The 21,424-nt window shown below is 31.7% G+C and overlaps 3 protein-coding genes across 3 annotated transcripts; 1 reads left to right on the top strand and 2 right to left on the bottom strand.

Annotated features, from left to right (window-relative positions):
- Positions 1-8,630: 8,630 nt before the first annotated feature.
- On the bottom strand, positions 8,631-9,971 carry LOC108806659 (uncharacterized). Its single transcript, XM_018578829.2, has one exon. It carries the CDS (start codon positions 9,848-9,850, stop codon positions 8,825-8,827), a length of 1,026 nt encoding a protein of 341 aa, XP_018434331.1. The 5' UTR covers positions 9,851-9,971; the 3' UTR covers positions 8,631-8,824.
- A 4,706-nt stretch (positions 9,972-14,677) lies between these two features.
- On the top strand, positions 14,678-16,568 carry LOC108812203 (tubulin beta-4 chain). The gene is made up of 3 exons (XM_018584392.2): positions 14,678-15,152; positions 15,347-15,616; positions 15,699-16,568. The coding sequence occupies exons 1-3, from the start codon at positions 14,759-14,761 to the stop codon at positions 16,373-16,375; spliced, it is 1,341 nt and encodes a 446-aa protein (XP_018439894.1). The 5' UTR covers positions 14,678-14,758; the 3' UTR covers positions 16,376-16,568.
- A 282-nt stretch (positions 16,569-16,850) lies between these two features.
- Positions 16,851-17,691, bottom strand: LOC108812204 (SKP1-like protein 18). The gene has a single exon (XM_018584393.2). It carries the CDS (start codon positions 17,617-17,619, stop codon positions 17,095-17,097), a length of 525 nt encoding a protein of 174 aa, XP_018439895.1. The 5' UTR covers positions 17,620-17,691; the 3' UTR covers positions 16,851-17,094.
- Between the last annotated feature and the right edge of the window lie 3,733 nt (positions 17,692-21,424).

Genomic DNA, 21,424 nt, shown 5'->3' on the forward strand with positions numbered 1-21,424 from the left:
TCATGGGGAAACTGGTTATGAATATGGTAGTACTAGCGAACCTCAGTGTAGAACCTAAAATCTACACTCAGTATTTTGTAGTGTTTTGTAAAGTAAACTGGGGAATGACAAAAGATGTAGGCAACGATATCCTTAGAACACAACGATGTAATCGGAAATCAGTTGAAAAAATGGACTTTTATTGAATAAGAGATCGATCACAAGGAATAACAAAGAGATTGACTATAACAAGGAGGTCGATCAAGATCAAGATCTAAGACAAAGTAAGAAAGGTAAAAGCGTGTAATATGCTCTCTCTCTCTAGGGTTTTTGCTGTGTCTCAAATGTAGATCTCTCTCCCCTTTTATAATCTCGACTTCGTCCCTCTTGTAACCGACTCCGCGATCTCCAACTTCTCCATCGACTTTGTCGTCACATCGAGCTCCTTTTGCGGGCTTCACCTTTGCGGCCTGCTTTCCAAAATATACCCATTAGCCCGATTGTCCAAAATTGGGTCGAACACTCAGCATGTTCATAGACTAGAAGAACCAAGAACGGATGTAGATTATAGTGTAGGCACTAAGCAGATGGTAAATGATCATTATAGAAGGGAAGACCCCAATGAAGAATCTAGGAGATTTTTTGACATGTTGGATGCAGGAAAAATGGTCATTCACCCTTATCAGCTACAACTAGATTGATGGGTATTAAGACAGATTATAATTTGCCTGAAGAATGTGTGGAGTGCGATTGCTGATTTTGTTTTTTTATGGAGGTGTTCTACCAAAGGATAATCATGCACCCGGTTCATATTACGATGTTCAGAAGATTGTATCAGGTCTTAGTTTACCATATCAGGTGATAGATATGCATCGACAACTGTATAATCTACTGGAGAGCGGATGAGAACTAAGATAAATATAAATTTTGTGGAAAACCTTGTTATTAGGAAACGAGAGGAAGAGTTCTGGTGCCATTCAAAAGGATGTGGTATTTTCCATTGACGGAAAGATTGAAGAGGTTGTATCAGTCTAAACGCACACCAAACTATTCAATAAGATTTCTGATTAATGACATCATTTTTTACAGTATTTATATGGCGGAGCTGAAATTGACTTACATACACGCCACAAAAAAGGGGAAGACCCCAATAAAAAATCTAGGAGATATTTTGACATGTTGGAAGCAAAAAAATAACCTTTATACAAAGATTGTAGAGATGGTCATTCACCATTATCAGTTGCAACTACATTAATAGTTATTAAAACAGATTATAATTTGGCTGAAGAATGTGTGGAGGTTTGAGAGATTTTAATATTTGTATATGTGGCTGAAGATGGTCATTCACCATTATCAGTTGCAACGATCAATTTCCATAAGATCTGTATAAAATTTTGTCTCTGTAATTACGTGTTGAGATTTGAGAGATTTTAATATTTGTTTTGCAGGAGAAAATAAGGTATAAAGAAAAGATATAGCTTGGTTTTCAAGAAAACGGGAAAATCATGTAGAACAATCAAACAGCTTACAAATCTAAAAAAGTTACTAACCCAACAGGTATGTTAGACACTGATGCTTCAAAACCCCAGTTCTTTAGTTCGTAATTTGGTTGAAACGAGTTTCTGTGCACCGGTTTATCTCGATACGCTATTGGAGACATGTCAAGCGACTACTTTGAGCGAGTTTCCGTACATCGGTTTATCTCAACCATGACGCCGGCAAGCAGCTTCACATGGGCTGGGACAAAGAAGAGAAATGACAATGATGCAGCTTCAACGCTCACTTATAATCAACCAGGATCTGTGAGCATGTCATTTGCTAAGACCATTTCCGGGCTGACAATAAATGAGAACCAGCCGAGCTTTCTTAAGCTGCAAGTTTCTCCAGACTCCTCTGTCTGACATGTTTCTGTTCCCTGGCGCCACAAGAAATCAGAAGAAGATATGGTGGGTCCATTGAATTTGGTACAATCTGAATCGAGATCTTTCATGATTTGGCACCTTGGTTTTTATATAACCAATTCTTTTAGGTTTGAAAAAAGTTTGAATGGGTCCCAAGATTTTTTTTCAAACTAATGGAATGAAAGAGGTATTGTGGAGGACGGAGAGTGTTGCCAGAGTTAGTGTTTGAAGACCAGTAAGAAAAGAAAGTTCGGCCAGTGTCATATATACTTGGCATCATTTGAAGTCCATATATAAATTGCAAATATGTCCCATATGTAGGTTAAGTTCTAATCTGAAGTTTAATTTGTTGAAATTATTGTCATAGGTTGGAAACTTGGTCGTGAGTTAAAAAGGTAGTCAATTCAAAATAAGTCTATTTGGTAATGTGTACTCCATATATCATTTGCACATACATACACGTTTGTTTACTACATACATAAATACTGAAATTAAGCATTTATCATGTTCAGTTCACTATTCTTGATTAGGAAATGATTCAATGATCATGATCTAAGAGTGAAGTTGCAACATTGTCATGAAATCCTTTTGACATTTACACATTTCCTTGCGAGTTTTGCGGTTATCGTAACTTCCTCCAATTGATTAAGTCATTAGACCATCAATGCTTTCGTCGAGTCTATTTTCTTTCATTGCGAGAATGAATAATTTACTAATGTAATAATTTCTTGAGACAGCATAAAACAAATTGAATATGCTCCAGTGATAAGCTCCACCAACAAAACTCTTAAACGATATATATCAACCGTCAAAAACCTTGGCTTGATATTTCTCATCCAGCTCTATGTTTGTATATGTTTCAGATAATGATGCACCTGAATGCAATATATGAAAAACTCTACCTAGAACTGTAGCAATACATAATATATACTATATAGAAATCGAGGATACAAGTCATAAACAATGTCCGTACCCTAATTGGATTTAACACTATCAATCAAAATATACAAATCAACATTATAATTTAATATCTTAAAAATGTAAATATTTCCAAAAACAAAATTATTTAAAATAAAATATACCTCAATATAAAATAAGGTAAACAAACAAAAGAAAAATATCAATTAAGTAATATGTATAAATAATATTTTCTGTAAATTTTAATAAGGATATCATTTGAAATTTCTATTTCCAATAAAATATTTTTTATTAATATTACTCTCTATGTATTAACGAAGAGCCATTTGACATTTTTGACACAAATTTTAAAAATAGTTGAAATGCATTTATGTTTTTATAATTATAACTGTTTAAGAAATAATATTTGACAAAAATATTTTTAAGATCAATGCATTTTGTAGTTAATATTAAACTTAAAAAATATGCATTACATTAAATTTTAATGTGAGATTCTCTGTGTAACAAAAATATTAAAATGACAATATTTATGAAACAAAAAGAGCAATAGTTTAAAGTAGAAATTTTATAAGTAAAATAATTTATTTTTATCTATAAAAATTCAAACATTTTCATATTATATTTCTTATATAATAATTAGAACTAAACCTATAGACATTATTAGAAATATTATAAAATTTAAGAGAAAACCAGTATACGAAAACCAATACTAAATCATCTCACCTATGAAGTAAATAAAAATTCAATAAAAAAAGAATAATAATTCTAACCTATTTTTATTTTTTAATTGTTTTAGTTGTCTTACTATAATAATTATTTGGTTCTATAAATTTAAAACAATTTAAAAATAATTACTCCCTCTGTTTCATTATAAGTGTCACTTTAGACTTTTGCACACATATTAAGAAATCATTTAGTTTTATATATTTTCAATAAAAATTATCATTACCCATATAACTCAACTAATAGAAAAATAAAATGGGAAATAAAATTAATAAATTCTGCATTGAAATGCTAAAACGACACTTATTTTGCAACGAAAAATTTTCTCTACAACGACACTTATTGAGAAACGGAGGAAGTATTATTTTCTGTTTTATTAAATTAAGTAATAAATGACACAAAATTATATCTAGATAAAATATAAATAATTTAAAATGTATTTAAATAAATTCAATATAAACATCCGCACGTAGCACGGAGAACGATCTAGCAGCAGTAAAAGAACGAATTATGTGAGTCCTACTTTATTAGACATACATCGATCAGAAAGTATATTTTAATCACGTCCGACAGAAGATCAATTCATCATTAATAACACTAACTTTTATAAATCCACTAACACGTTTTTGATCGTCGGAGCAAATGAGCTGCACAAAAAAAAGAAAAAAAAATCTTCAGAGCAACTGTTTGTCCATAATCAATTTCCATAAGTTATATTTAAATCAGAATTCTATCAGTTACATTCTTAATCAGAATTTTTGTTTTACAAAGTAAAATAGATGAACACACCTTTATCAGTTACATTCTTAGATTGTAATTATATTTGGTTACAAGAAAATTTTTCTGTCATAACTTTTTTTTTAAAGTTTTTTTCTGCAGTTACAGACTTATTTGTGCAGCTGGCCAAGAACATAGAAAATATAGTATGCATCACAATAATCTGATTTTATTATAAATTTTTGAACTTAATTTTAATGCAAATGCACCGCTTAAATATAAAATTAACAGCTATCTTTACAAGCGTCTTGTATCTTTTGAAAAACAATTGATAGAAAGATCTAAATTTGTTTTGACATGACTTTAACTTAGTGGTAAGCATGGTATGCAAGAAAACAACCAGAACAATAAAATAACGCCAGCAATAGAGGCTTTGCCACCAAGTTATTTTGAATTAGGTAAAGATCTATCGAATCAAAACCAAGACACTTATATTCACCTTATATTAGTTTTATTTCATTATTTTATTTAATATTTACAGTAAACAAATATTCACCTTTTCCAAAAGCATGATTTGATTTCTTTGTTTAATATATTTGCACTAATCATCTTGTTTTCACCTTATAAAGTTGATTTTACGATCTAATATATTTTTGTTATAATCCTCTTGTTGAATTTTTTTACAACGTACAGTTATTCTATTACTCAAAGTTGAGGTTGTCTAAAGAATTAGATCGTTAGAACAACTAATAAAACAAAGCTCTCAATCGAAAGATTTCGCAATCGTAGCTAAAGAATCCGTAATCTAATTTTGTACTCATGGAATAAGAGTGATCATGAAATCTGAAAAGCATATCTGCAGAGTCTATATCTTCTCCAATTTTGTTGTAAATCGGCCAAGCATAAGGTTCCTTAATCTTTACGATCAAATATTTGCAATCCGTCCCAAAGCTCTGACAAGTTGAGTGCTGAATCATATTCTTTATCGCTCATCGTAGTGCTTCTACTTTTGAGTGCAAGGCAGATTCTCGCCGTAGATAATTTCGTGTCCTATTAGTTGAACCTTTCCAAAGCTATCAATCCAAACTCATCCGCACCTACTAAATTGTGTTGAAGATGTCCATGACTCATCTATCATACATATATTCCTAAAGCTTAATTAAGACATGTGATTCCTCAATACTATGCTCTTGTGGGATAGATGACCCTATCTTATTTTCATCGAACCAAGCTTGACACTGGCTCTATGCAAAACAAACTAAATCCAATGAATCTCTGTCTATCCCCTGAAGAGTTTGTCTTTTCGGGCTTTCCAAATGAGCCAAATTATCCAAAGCTAAGGATCACTGTCTAATTTTGGCTTTATAATATTGTTTTTGCGCCAGAAAAGGTAATCCATATTAGCATTGATACTTGAAAGCGGAAAGATATCTTGATTTTTTGGCGTCGTGGATAGGGACCAGACTTGTAACCTTGGCAGACATTCAAAGATGACATGAGTAACAGACTCTTCTGGTTCTCCACATCTTGTTCAATAATTATCGCATCTCATATTAGGTCTTATTAGATTCTTCGTTACAGATACATGATATGTTATCAATTACCATATAAAATGACAAATATTCTGCAGCGTTTTTATTGTCCAAGCAAAGGTTTGCAGCTTAGTTATACTGTGTTCATTTACCTCTTTCTCTTCCTCATTCTTCAATAGATTCTGAGCCACCCAGTATCCAGATTTAACCGTATACTGACCACTCTTAGTGTAGCTCCAGCAAAATGTACCACGGCGATGAATTGAGGTTATGACAAAACTCCTTATGAATGGCATATCAGCAGGGGCAACACAATTCTCCGTTAGCTGAACATCCCATTCCTTCGATTCCTTATTTATAAGGTCGCTTACTCGCATGTTCTGGTGCAAAACTGGAGCTAAAGAATGAGCCGACCTAGCTGGTGTTGTAGCTAGGGATCCAAGGATCCTCCCACACCTTAACCTCATATCTTGAATGAATCTTATGTCTGATATCCAATAAAAATAACTCTCGTGCCGTCGAAATTCTTGTCCACATATATGATGGACTACTTACATGGATATTCGCAAAGGCGAACTCAGTCTATAATATCTTTCCTCAAAACTCGAGTGACTAACGAATCAGGATATTGAACTAGTTTCCAACTTTCCATAATTGTTTGGCTATGCTCTCTTCCCTATCTATGATAACATATTCCTAATAAATGAAAATTTCCATATCCCAGTAATTAAATTTTTTTTTTTTAATACAGTCTCACGATTCTACATATATTATGAAACCAATAAAACTGAAATTAAGTATTCCAAGAGTATATATTTTCCATATTATGATTTATAATGACAGATTAAATATTTCATCACATTTTGTTTTGAACAAAAAAACTATTTCATCAAATTTATTATTCAAGCATCTTATATCAACAGCCAGAAACCAATTTCTTAGCATAATTTTTCTCCAATGAAAGTGAGATCTCAATACTTTTAACACAAGCTTAACCTAATTAACCATTTTTAGCTGACTGAAATCTATTGTTTAATTTTAATTCCGTTAATAATTGCCACATAAGCAAAATTACCATTGTCGTCAAAAAAGAACAAGCAAAATTGCCAAATCATTCCGTCATTTCTGTCACATAAGCTACCATCACTTTATATAACATCCAGTGCAATTTCGGCTTCCACTTACCTACCCCAAGCACTTCCAATATTACATTGCCTAAGTTGTAACCATTTCTTTGTGTTAATAACTTAATATATTTTAGTTCTAAAAAATATAACGGGTGATTGATTGGACTTTAATTCACTTATTTAGATGATTGGTTGAACTTTAATCTGATAAACATGTTAGTTTTTCAATTGAGCAAAGTTTGCTTATATTTGATTTTTTTGTTAGAAGTTTGCAATTGATCATATTTAATTATTTTTTCAAAGAAAACTTCTCTATCCAGAATAAAATTTGAGAAAATTTATCTTTAATATTAAATATCTTACCATTAATTTTATTTTATTTTTCTTTTTGCTAAATTTTTACTGTTAATTGTCAATTGCAAGATTAACATACTCAGGTTATTTTAGATAATGAGAAGATTTCATGTAACAGTAAAGAAGACTTCATTAGTGCTTAAAATTTACGTTAACTACTATTAACCCTCAAAAATATTAAAAATACGTTGATTGTGGTTCTAGCTATTAAACGTAAACACAAAATCGATGGTAAACTAATCTCTAAAGCATCTTATTATATAAAACTTGGTTCTTCAAAGTTACTAATTAATACGATTGCGACACATGTCAATTATATATTTAAGATTGTGACATATATCAAAAAATGATATAATTCTCTTTTGTTTAGGATTAAAAAGAGATTTAGAAAAGTAAAATTTTCATTAAAAATATTCTTAAGGTTTTTTTAAGATCTTAGAAAAGTAAAATTACTATTACATAGTCTTTTACATTATATTTTTTAAAAAAAATATTTGATAATAATTTTCATTATTAAAAAAGTTCTGAACAAAAAATAATTGTAAAAAGATATTTGAAAGTGATGTTTACAACTACATAATCTTTTAAAATTATATATTGTTTAAATATTTGATAGTAATTTCTTCTTTTTTTTAAGTATAAAAATAAATGTAAAAATCTATTTGAAAGTCATTATTTTTAAAATATATATAGTTTTTGTTTCAAAGATATTAAAGAGAGAGAAATATTAAACAAAAACGAATTGTAAAATCCTACAAGCATAAGAAATTATATAAAAAATAATATAAAAAACTAACTATGAAATAAATAATATTTCTTTTTAAATCCTAAACAAAAAAAAAAAAAGTACTCTTATTATTTCTTATAAGTAACTAATTTGTCCTATTTTTAGTCATAACGAAAAAAGGATTGTAAAACATTATTTGATAATATTTTAGAGAGAATTTGATGATGAACATGATATTAAAAACTATATTGTTAATAAAAGAAGTGTAAAATTTTGTATTGTTACAAATTGTAAAAATAGTAATTTTAAAATTATTTATTAGTAACTAGAAATAATTATTCGATAGCATCTTTTTTTTTTGAAATTACAAAGAGAAGATAAATTGTAAAAATTTATATAACATTAATTTTCCTTTTTACATCCTAAACAAAAGGGTAAAAGAGTATCTAACAGTATTTTTTTATTTTTAAACTGTAAATAAAAAGGAGATTTATAAAATATAATGTGTTCCCTTTAAAACAAATCCTAACATAATAAAATTTTAAAAAATTATTCAATAAAACATTAAATTATTACATAAGAAAGTGTATGATGATGTCATTGATTCGCTTGACGCTATTTGAATTTGAATTTTTTCTTTTTAATAAAAAAGTGTATAAATTGTTTATATAATCTAAGTATAAATTTGATAGCAACTTATCTATAGATCATGATTATAAAATACATATATTAACTTAACTAAAAAAAACCGCTCATATCTAGTAATTAATAAAAACTAACGTTAACCACCACTGACCAATGACCATCACCACACATATTCACCTAAGTTTTGTAAGAAAAAAAGAATTATATGCAACGACCATATTTTTTGGCTGCTCCTGATCTGAGATACAGACAGGATAGTGTCAGACCGATAGCTACAATCTTTCCACTTAACAGACCAATAAGAACAATCACGATCACAACACTGCGATTCATGCTATCTCCATTTGATTCTATCAACGGTGGAGTCGACTTCTCTTTGTCTCTCTCAGACTCGTTTATATCTGATTTATTCTCTGAAACCAATCTTGAGACATCACTCAAAGTCTCTTCTTCTTTGATCAGAGTCGTTTTCTTCTTTTTCTTACTGTAACTCCTCAACTTCTTCATGATCTTCGATTTGAGTTTCGAACTTTTACTTGTCGACTTCTCATCCTTTAACAACAGCTCACGAATACTTAAATCTTTCGAGTTCTGTGTTACAGCTACATGCTCTGGTTCATCCTTAGAATCATCAGAAGTTTCAACCTTATCGAATAAAATCACGTTTTCGACGTGTGTGGAGGAGAGTGGCTTTTGTCTAGGTGTGTCGGCGTTGCAGAGCTTGAAACGAGTAACAACACGCGCCGCCACGAGCTCTGTTAAGAGAAGCGCGAAGGCGGAGAGAGTGATTCCAATGGTGACCCTCTTCTTCGTGTTCAAGGTGAGAACGACTACTATAAGTACCTTAAACGCCATCAACATGAACGCAACGTTTCCACCGCTGCAAACGCAACCGTTTCTGTCACTTGTGGGTTTATCCTTCTCTGCCGTTAATCCTCCGTCGACGAGATTAACGTTTTCGATCTTACTCCGAACGGGCTTTTGTAGACTCACGTCTGGATTAATTGGCAAAGACGCGTTTGGAGCGGTCTGAATCTGGCGTTGGATGCGTTTAGTTTTAGAGGATGATTTTTTTAAGCGATCGCGATTTTTGAAGAAGAGATCGAGTAGAGAAGCTGGGAAGCCAGTTTCGACGACTAAAGACCCACCGCGTTTAGGAGATTGTTGAAACTCCGACATCAATCTCGAGAGCCGACCAGATTTTGGTTTTTTCCATAGTCGGGACATGTTTCTGTACTGTAACGGCCGTGAGGGATAAAACCAAAAAGGAAAGACTAGGAGGTTCTCTTCAGTCTTCTGTCGAAAACTTGGACTTTGGGTTTTGGAAGAAGAAACTTGATGAAATGTTGTTGACAAGCCGATGTTATTAAATACGTGGGTGGGGGAGTGAAGGAGAAGGTTACTGCGTAGAAAGCGAGGGTGTCTTGAGAGATTGCTTTTTGAGTGAATTTAAAGCACGAGGTAAATGATGATAAATTGGCCAAAAAAAAAGGAAAGAGGAGAAAAATATAATTTTGAAGTATCAAAAAGTTTTAAAACCGAGTTATTATTATTTTTTCAATTACTTTGCTTTTTTTTTTTTTTTTTTTTGAAAAAGGGCTTTCAGTTTACTTTGCTTTTCTGCGATGAAAAGATGTTTGAAACTAAAAAAATATTTTAAAATCATAAGGGATTCGATAGATAACTCGGTTTAGCTAGTAAGCTTATTTGAAGCTATAGTATGGAAGGTTTTTTTGAGCTATATGGAAGCTTATTTGACTCCTACTATAATATGTATTGAACCCTGACATCAAAATAAAATTAGTTACGTTGATCTTATTGAGACGAGTCCACACAATAAGCAATTTTTTTGGATTGCATTGTGCAAGTAAATGTGTAATTGTAAATCAGTTGTTTGTAGTTTTTTTCGCCAAATAAAACCCTTAATATTGCATGAAATCGTTGAAAAATGTAAATGTGTTCATATCCCAGGTGGGTTAAAATAGTGTACAATACTGTATTAATCATATGGATTTTACACATAATATCACAACTAAAATAGTGTAAAATACTGAAATAATCATATGAAATCTAGACATATTATCAAAGTTTGATATTATGTCTAGAATCCACATTACATTGTTGATATTATGTCTAGTATCCATATTACATTGTTTATACTAGTAAGAGACATGGTGTGCATATAATATAATTGCTTCTTTTTAGTTTGTTGTCTTTTTGTGCTTTTTTGTCCTCAAATTAAAAATTGCTTCTTTTTATTTTGTTGTCTTTTTGTGCTTTTGTTCCTCAAATTAAAAATTCTCCGTATGTTTCTCTAAACCTGGTTCGTTGTATGTATCATACATAGTCCAAAACCTTTTTTTTTTAGTGTATTTCTTTACAACTTTCGGACAAACCTATTTGACTCATATTACAAAGATCCTAGAGTTGAACCATAGGCATGGTGGAACTGAAGCATATTAGTGGGTGCCACTAGCCTAACGATTTTCTTTCTTTTGGCCCAGAAAACCTAATAATCATGTATGTATATCAAAATCGATAAATTATTAGTAGTATAAAATATATACATTTTATTTTAAATTTACAATTGTAAGAATACAGTTTTCTACAATCCAATTCTATCATCAGCATTAAATCCAGTTTGTAACCAGCATCAGAGATCAACTAAGCCAATCGTCATAAGTCTTAAACCCAACAAAGGCCACCCAACAAGCCTATCATCTTCAAAAAAGTCCCACGTTGAGCCACTTATAGCCGTCTGAGTGAGCTGCATACTGTCAACAATGAAAAGCTTCACGTGGAACAAGTCTAGGAAATCTATATTGTTCTAAGATTGGCCAAAGTAAGCCAAGCACCTGTGAACAATATGAAGGGCTAAACAAAAACATCAATCAGAACCGAATCTGGGCAAACCGAATCGAACATTGACCTTGACCCTCAAAATTTTAGAGATTTTTTATATTTAAAAATAGGTCCTCAAATTGTGAGAATCTTTTTTCGGTTAAAACTTTTAAACTATGTTTCAAATCATAGATTCAACATTCCGAGCAATATAAACCAAAAAAAAAAACATCGTGCGGAAAGATAACATTTGATTAGATACAAATACACATTTTACGCATTTTTAACACTTCTGTAATCCTTGTTCCCGAGGATCTTACTTTAACCTTACAAAAATTAAACTTCAGTTCAATATTTTCTTTATTCAAAAACCAAACGTCTTACAGTAACTTAATTCGAATGAAATCCGAATAGCATAAAAACTATATTCTTTTATATCTTATTGAAAAGCTTTTAAAAGAAAATAAAAATCCAAGAGATGGCACTAGGCCTGCGACTTTGGTTACTTCGGGCCAATCGGTTCGGTTACATCGGTTCTTCGGATAAATCGGTGTGGGAGAAAGCCGCCAAATAAAACCAAATCAAAATCCGGTTCGGTTCAGCAGTCGGTTTTTGGTTCAGATAGTTCGGTATGGTAAATTAGATGAAGCTTAGTATGGTTCAAAAGATTTGGAGATGACGCAAAAAATTTATGTAGTTGCAGAGTAGTTAATGGCGGCTAGAAGAAATTTGAAAAAAAAATAATGATGAAACTTCGAGAAGAAGACAAACACGTGACATAAGTGTGATATTTTATACTTGAATAAAAACGTTTGGGCATTCGGCTTGTTTATGAATTGGACTATGAAAACATATATAACACGGGCCATCTTTAATTTATCAATTAACATAGCCCAAGTGTCAAATGGATAGGCCTTTGTTTGGTTGCACAAGTGGAAACCTAAATTATTGTAAAACAATTAGACGCATCGTCAACTACGCGGCGGAAGAAATATACAGAGAAACGTTTTTTTTTTTTTTTTGACGAATACAGAGAAACGTTTTTGCTGGTTTATGAGGTGAAAGTTTGGATCTAAATATTGCAGAAGAAGTGAGTCTTCTTTATCGGAGAGAAGAAACCGTTGTGATAGCTTTACAGTTTTTGTTTCGGTTAACCGTTCGGTTCGACGAACCGACCCGACTTGAACCAATAATATTTGAGTTTTATACCAATCAGTTTTGTCTTGATAACCAAAGTGAAACCAAAATAACCAAATTTGGGTTTTGTTCGGTTTTAAATCCCATAGCTAGATTGCACCACACTGACTCTTACTTCTGCACTTCCTCAAACGTACCTGCAAAAGATAGAGGTGAGTAATGGGATTACTTAGTGAAAGTAGGTTTTAAGAACCTACAAACTCATATCGGGACAAGCAAACATCAAACATAGTCACAAGGTATTATAAGGTAATAAGAGTTAGCATGCAACAAGTAAGAAACAACTTGTATTTATAGAACCTATGCTCGCCCACGGTTGTCCTTCACATAGCGGCATTCCTGCAGGGCACCAAACTTGGAAATGATCCGCAGCTCCTACGTGACTACACGACACGACATGTTGGCTCATCTAGCATTATCCGCAATCCGGTCACCATAATCACTTATTCGAGACTCATCATGACTCGATCTTACCGGCGGTGCTATCAACATCCACGTCCACAATACATCCACATCCGTTTTCGGTGTCACAACTTCACACAACAAATCACCCTAGCATTCTCTCTACATATAATCTCAAGTCATTCACTCACATCAAACAACCAGTTCATCCATGAAAAACTTAAAGTCTAAGTGCTTTCACTACAAAAAAACATATCAATTACAAGGGCCATATTCCTTGTTAATTCGTTGTAATAGGAAGCTTACAACGAATTAACAAGGAATGTCGTTTCGTTGTAAAACGTCTGTCGTAATGGAAGATTCGATGTAACTTTCTTGTAGCATTTACGACGAAATAAATTCGTCGTAAAAGCGAAAGAGAGGATTTCGTCGTAATTTCGTAGTTACCCTTCATCGTAAAAGGCTAGTATAATTTCCTTGTAAAATCATTTTTAAGTGCTTGTACATTTTACAACGAATTTACAAGTCCTTCCATGTTAACTCCTTGTAATCTTTACGAGGATTTTACAAGTATTTCCTTGTAATGGTTACAAAGAGTTTACATCTCATTGAGGTATTATTATAATGTTATGAAATATTCAAAATTTAAAATATTTAAATTATAAAATGAAATACTGGAAATTAAATTACTTTAAATAAATTATATAAATGTCATAAAGTAATATTCAAATTTATAATGGAAACAATTTTTTTGAAAAAAATATAAAGAACTAATGTAGGATGCCGTCAAAATAGTTGTTGGGGTCGTTCTTTCCCGGAGAATCTCGTACTAATTGTATTTTGGGCCATAATAATCTATGATTTAAGTTAAATCCATTATTTTTTTCTATAGTATAGTATTATCTATGTCTTCAAACAATATTATATTTTTTACTACTATCTTTGTTTCTAAACATTTTTAAAAGATACTTTTACTTTGATAAAATATATATTTTTTTCTTTAGTATAGTACTATGTACATCTATGTTTTCAAACAACATTATATTCTTTTACTACTATCCTTGTTTACAAACATTTTCAAAAGGTACTTCTAATTTAATAAGATAGATTCCTACATTAAAATTTGTTATATAAATTGAAAATAAATTGGATGAATTAGGTTTGAGAGTTTTGGATATATGGGCCCTTTGATCATTTAAATTGACAATTTGGCACATGACATTCTATCTCACTATTCCGAAAATGATGGCCTTTTTAAATTATAGAAAGGGCCCAACTTGTATTGGAGCCGGCCGTTACAGTCCCACACTCCCACCACTTCTGTATTTGTTTTGCACAGTCAACCTTGTGCATATTATTGTCCTTATCCATAATAAGAACAAAACGGCCGGAAGAAAAAAAAAACTAAATTAGTTATAATTTGGTTTTTAAATAGCAAAAATATCTATGGACAAGTGGGGCAGAGAAATTTGAAATCCTCCGCTGTCGTACAGCGAAGAGAACGAAAATGAAAGATACAAAAGATGTAGGGGTCAGATAGAAAATCCAAATAAAGTAGAAGGGCACATTTGTAAACAAATATATCAAAAAACTATAAATAGCTGATTATCTTTTTAACCCTCCGCTCGTCGCCATTTTCTCATTTCTTCCCTTTCTTTGCTTTTCCCTGAAAAAACAAAGCGAAGGAGAGAGAAAATGAGAGAGATCCTCCATATCCAAGGCGGTCAATGCGGAAACCAGATCGGCGCCAAGTTCTGGGAAGTGATCTGCGGAGAGCACGGAATCGACCACACGGGGCAATACGTCGGCGACTCACCTCTCCAGCTCGAACGCATCGATGTGTATTTCAACGAGGCGAGCGGCGGAAAGTACGTCCCACGCGCCGTTCTCATGGATCTGGAGCCTGGCACAATGGATTCCCTCAGATCTGGACCGTACGGTCAGATCTTCCGCCCCGATAACTTCGTGTTCGGGCAGTCCGGCGCCGGGAACAACTGGGCTAAAGGTCACTACACGGAAGGCGCGGAGTTGATCGATTCGGTCCTTGATGTTGTGAGGAAGGAGGCTGAGAACAGCGATTGTCTCCAAGGTGAGAAGAAGATAATAGGTTTTTATTAGACGGTTATTTACGGTTATGATGTAAAATGTAATTTAGTGCTGGTTTAGTCCGGTTTAGATACAGAGTATATATATAGTTGTAAAATAACACTTTACGGTTACAGAGATTAATTAATACAGAAGATTATTTTTCACATTTGTTATGATTATGGTTTTGATTTATAGGTTTCCAGGTTTGTCATTCATTGGGAGGAGGAACTGGATCTGGGATGGGAACGCTTCTGATCTCTAAGATAAGAGAGGAGTATCCAGACCGTATGATGATGACCTTCTCTGTGTTTCCTTCTCCTAAGGTCTCTGACACTGTTGTTGAGCCTTACAATGCAACGCTCTCTGTCCATCAGCTTGTTGAGAACGCTGACGAGTGTATGGTTTTGGACAATAAGGCTCTCTACGATATCTGCTTCCGTACACTCAAGCTTGCTAATCCCACTTGTGAGTGACATTACATTCTATTGAATAGTATCTCTATGTAATGTGATTCGAGTTCTGACTTGTTTTGTGGTTTTTGACTTAGTTGGTGACCTTAACCACCTCATCTCGGCTACAATGAGTGGTGTCACATGCTGTCTTCGTTTCCCTGGTCAACTCAACTCTGACCTTAGGAAGCTTGCTGTGAACCTCATCCCTTTCCCCAGGCTCCACTTCTTCATGGTGGGTTTCGCTCCGTTGACGTCGAGAGGATCGCAGCAGTACAGTGCCTTGAGTGTCCCTGAACTCACCCAGCAGATGTGGGATGCAAAGAACATGATGTGCGCTGCTGACCCTCGTCACGGACGTTACCTAACCGCATCCGCTGTGTTCCGTGGGAAGCTGAGCACTAAGGAGGTGGATGAGCAGATGATGAACATTCAGAACAAGAACTCGTCCTACTTTGTGGAGTGGATCCCGAACAATGTCAAGTCCAGCGTCTGTGATATTGCGCCGACGGGTTTGAAAATGGCCTCGACTTTCATCGGGAACTCGACTTCGATCCAGGAGATGTTTAGGCGTGTGAGCGAACAGTTCACTGCTATGTTCAGGAGAAAGGCTTTCCTTCATTGGTACACAGGAGAAGGAATGGACGAGATGGAGTTCACGGAAGCAGAGAGTAACATGAACGATCTTGTTGCAGAGTATCAGCAGTACCAGGATGCTACGGCCGACGGTGAAGAGGAGTATGAAGAGGAAGAAGAGGAGTACGATGAGGCTTGAGATGTTGTTGGTCAATGGCTTCCGTCTTGACTCATAAGCTGTGGATTTCTTCTTTCTAAATTTCTTCTTTAAATATCTGTCCAGTTAATGTTTGCTTTGTTCCTTTACTCGTGTTCTGGATTTGTTAAACGTTTGCGTGCATTGGTTTATTGTTTTTGTCCAGTGAAAAATATTATTGCTTTTGTTCTTTTAAGTGTGGTGTGACACCCTTCAAGTAGTCTAGTGGCAAAGCCCTATACAGTTCTATTATTATAATCAAAAGTCATTTAATAATCCAAAGAAAACAAACATGTTAGTTCTTCGTGTACATGTCCCCTGGTTCCGGCTAGATCCTGCTTTTTCCTTCATCAAAACATGCATAAGAACAGTAAAACGGTTCATCTTACCATTAATTCCCTAGAGACTGCCTTATTCGAAGAGCTAAGGCGGTTAATTTTGCTGGTTTTTGCACACTATCTGAGAAAAAAACATTACATGGCTTGTGAACTAGTAGTTGATTGAAAATATTGAGTCGTCTTGGTCCACATTACCTTTTCTTTATTAGAAAAAACCCTAATCCTATTATGAAAACGGCGGCGAAGCCCTAGCTAGCTTCCACCGGCGGAGTTTTTGCAAGCATTGAAATTAAAGAGACGATAGACATACTCATTGGAAACTAAAGAGGCCAAGTCAAATCAAGATCCACAACAGATCTAAGAACATTATTATTAATTCTAGAATCATTCAAAAGCCCAAGCGTGCTCCTTGCGAACAGCTTCTTCTTCTTCGGGTGTGAAATCGTTCTCGATGCCGAAAATCTCGCGAACATCCTCTGGTGTTTTGTCTTTAATGTGATCTGCGACCGCCTGGGATGTAAGATCGAGAAGGCCTGGGATGTTGAGATAGTTAGCAGCCAGGATGAGCTCGAACATGGTTTCAAGATCTACTTTCATGAACTCCGCATCCCATTTCTTCTTCGCCTTTTTCTCTTCTTCTTCTTCTTCTTCTTCTCCAAACGGACCAGCTTCTTCGACGTGCGTCTTGCAGTAGTCGATGACTTTGTCGAGGATCTCCCCGGTGACGTTGTGAAGCGGGATTTCTCCGGCACAGCCGGCTTCGAGCATTTCAGCTATGGTCTCGGATTTGCGAGCCACTGCTTCGTCGATCTCGAAAGAATCGCCGTCGGAGCTGGTTAACACTATCTTGCTCGAAGAAGACAAGCTTAGTTTCTCGGTTAACTCGACCAGATTTTGATTTTGGGCCATGGTTGATAAGAAGTTTCTGGAATGAAAAATGAGGAGACGCTGGCTGATTTGCCCTCTTTCACCCTAGCTCTTTAATAGGCTCGATGAATCTGGAAAGACAGATATTTTCTCTCTTTTTTTTTACCCCCAAAAATTAATGGAAAATAAAAATGAAACAACAAAATTATAAAAAGGTTTAACCCCTGATTAGCTTTAAATATTAGGTTTTTAAAATGGGTTAAAACAAAGATTTGATTATAAATGTGGTTTTACAATAATAATTTTCTTTATTTTAAAAGAAAATATAAAAGTTTTATTACTTTTTGTTTCAATATTAAAAAAGTGATAACATTTTTATATTTTTCCTACAAGTAGAAGAACTCTATTATAGAAACATATATCGGAAAAAATTTGCTTTGTAATACTATTTTCAATTCCTATATATTTTTATCTCTACATTAAAAAAATAAAAATATGTATTATAGAAGTATTTTTTGTCGGCTATTACAGAAGTGAAACGTATAATGTATGTTTATATAATGGAGTTTCTTTGTTTAAAAAAATATAAAAACAATATTTTATTCCTAAATAAAGAGACCAAAATACTAAATTTCTAAATTTCCTAAACAAAACCATTTCTATATAAAGATTTTTTTTTTTATAAAACAATATAGAGATGTATATTGGAAATGCTTTATTAGAAACTCTTTGTTTTAAAGCATCTTCTAACTCAACTCTATTTTTTTATTCTAAAATAAATTTTTGAATAAAATGTTCAAACTCCATTTTTTTATTCTATAAAAATGTTTCCAACTCATTGTTATTTTTACATCTATAATAATATTTACCGATAAAATTATTCAAATCCATCTCTATTTTCTTTTCTATAATAAAAATTATTTATTTATTATATTTATAGAGAAAAATAGCATTCTTCTATTTTTATATTTGGAGGTAGCGATTTACAAAATAAATACATTGAAGTATATTACATTTCTATTATAGATTTTTTCTATTCTAAAAAGATAGCAAAACAAATTAAAAATAATCTAATAAAAATAGTTTACTCTATATATAAACTAACTCATTTAATTTTACTCATCACGCTATTTTCTATTTATAAAATACCATAAAATAGAATAATTGTTTACTATATTTAAGCTATTCTACTTTATACATATATAATATAATTGTAACACAAAATATATTATATATTTTTGTTTTTCTGCATATAACATCTATACTCTAATTATTCCATTATTAAAAGAGTAATATTACAACCTTTGAATTAGGCACGTATCATCACGAAAATCAATTCCAAAATATTTAGAAAAATAAGTTGGTTCATCTAAACATATAATATACTTTTCATTAACATTATTATATAATTAATTATTAATATAAAAATATTATCATTATTTCCTTAAATAGAACATACAGAATTATCTAATCTGATTAAAATATATATGATAATTAATGATTTTAAATAATAAAGATTTAATAATAATTTATACATCCTCTATGATTTTTTATTTTATATTAACATTATTAAAATAAATTAGATAATCAAATTAAGAAAATAATAAAAATTTCGTTTTTCTATATATGTTATATTTTAAATTTTTAAAAACGAATACAAATTAATAAACTTTTAATAAAACTCACACTGAAAATTTGTTATCAAGATACAAATGTTTATAAAATTATATGAGTAAGATGTCTTATTTCATAAATAATAGATTATATATATATTTATATATATATATATATATATATATATTGTTTAGATTAAATTATATATTATAAAAATGCATAAATATTTAAATTTCAAAATTTTATAGAAGAAAATACTAAGATTTAAATATTTTAGTTTCAGAATTTTCATTGAATTTGTAAAAATGATTATAAATTAATAAAAATATTAAAAGTTCCATATTGAAAATTTTGTTATCAATTTTTCAATTTTTGTTATAAAATACAAATGATCATAAAACCACGTGGATAGAAAACTTTTATTTAATAAATATTCATATTAAAAAATATACTATACATCGATGTTTCTATCTTTTAAATTTAATTATAAACAATATAAAATAAAAATTATTATTTAAATTTATTTACCATAAAATAATTGTAAATAACAGTGGATTTTTTCATTTATATATCTGCACCAATTAAGTTATATATGTAGTAGTCATTGACCTTTCACTAATTTAATATAAGTAAAATACACAAATAAATAATAATAATACACAATATTATACGTATATACAATACTCATTCTGCCGCAAAGCGTGGATCCTAGTTACTGTTATTTCATCATCGCTATCGTTATCAATATTATTAAAAGTAAAGTACAAATTAGGTTTGTTTGGGAACATGGATATCAATTTTAAAAATATGTTTGTTTGGAAATATGGATATGAATTTAAAAATATGTTTGTTTGGAAACATGAATAATAGTATAAAAAGTTTGTTTAGAAACATGAATAGCAGTATAAAAAAATATAATGTTGTTTGGAAACATAGATAATAGTATATTAAGAAAAAAATAATGAATTTGTGTTATTAAGAAAAGTTGGAAATCCATTATATTATGAGAAACTATCTATTTGGGTCAACTTTAAATATACGAAAAATGAGCTAATCTAATTATCTGAAAACATATTTTGTCTAAAAAACTAATAATTATTCTAAGTATTTTGGTGTTTTGAGTATGTTTTAACCAACTAAACTATTTTGAGTATACTTTGACTATATCAAATATTTAAATCAACTTAAAAGTACCATGTATATTATAGATGTTTTATATACAATAAATCTAAAAGTAATTAATATATATGTATAAGTATATAAATCTATTTTGGATTTTATTTGGTATCGGTTACATTCTCTAAATACCAAAATTTTAAATATTTTGGATATTTAATCAATATCGATTCGGTTCTGGTACTATTTTTTGGATCGGAATCGGTTTGATTTTTTAAATTTGAGTTTTTTGCCCAATCCTGATATTGACGTGAAAAACAAATAGCAACATACACTATTTTAGAAAAAAAAATATACGCAGACGCGAGGATCAAATTTTAGTTTTCTTTACGACCGGTATTCCATATTTTTTACTATTTCTTCTTTTTTATTTTGTGCATCAACAACCACAACTAATCGTTCTATATACTATAATAAATATAATACAAATATAATTTTGTATATTGTTTTTGATGAACGCTACAAACAGTGGCGGAGCCCGCCAAAATGTTTACTGGGGTCAGGTTAAGTGTCAACACATATTACATGGGTGTCACTAAGCCTATTTTACTATAATTTCTCAGTTTTCTATGTAAAAACAGAAGTAAAATTTTTTTTTCCTTGATTCCACATGGGTCATATGACCCAACCTCACCATCAACTACCTCCGCCACTGGCTACAAATGAAGGAGTATTTACATCTAAATTTTGCTTTATTCTAGTCATTTGATAAATACTTTCTTTTAATATGGTTATACGCAAATTCCCCAGGTCAATAAAAGAAAAAAATTTCTTTGGAACCTCTTATTTCTTTGGGAAATTGGCCCAGATGACATAGAAAAAAGGCTAATTCACATGGTAGCCATTTTTCCTAACAAACCTATAGATTAAAAATACTTATAAATACTGTAATACCCCCTTCCACAACCGGTGCAACATGCAACAAAAAAAAATTAAAAATTAATTATTATTAATCCCGCAAAAATAAAAGAGCAATTGCATTGTAAATACAAAGAATAAAGTATAATTAGCTATGTAGTATGTGTACTGTTTCTTTTTCAAATGTACCTGACATATC

This window comes from Raphanus sativus, chromosome 6 (genome assembly GCF_000801105.2).
Source record: "Raphanus sativus cultivar WK10039 chromosome 6, ASM80110v3, whole genome shotgun sequence".
NCBI classification, from domain to species: domain Eukaryota; kingdom Viridiplantae; phylum Streptophyta; class Magnoliopsida; order Brassicales; family Brassicaceae; genus Raphanus; species Raphanus sativus.

Coding starts and splice junctions, on each gene's coding strand:
- LOC108812203 (XM_018584392.2), top strand. CDS start 14,759: ATGAGAGAGATCCTCCATATCCAAGGCGGTCAATGCGGAAACCAGATC. Junction 15,153..15,346: donor GAACAGCGATTGTCTCCAAG/GTGAGAAGAAGA, acceptor TTTGATTTATAG/GTTTCCAGGTTTGTCATTCA. Junction 15,617..15,698: donor CAAGCTTGCTAATCCCACTT/GTGAGTGACATT, acceptor TTTTTGACTTAG/TTGGTGACCTTAACCACCTC.
- LOC108812204 (XM_018584393.2), bottom strand. CDS start 17,619: ATGGCCCAAAATCAAAATCTGGTCGAGTTAACCGAGAAACTAAGCTTG.
- LOC108806659 (XM_018578829.2), bottom strand. CDS start 9,850: ATGTCCCGACTATGGAAAAAACCAAAATCTGGTCGGCTCTCGAGATTG.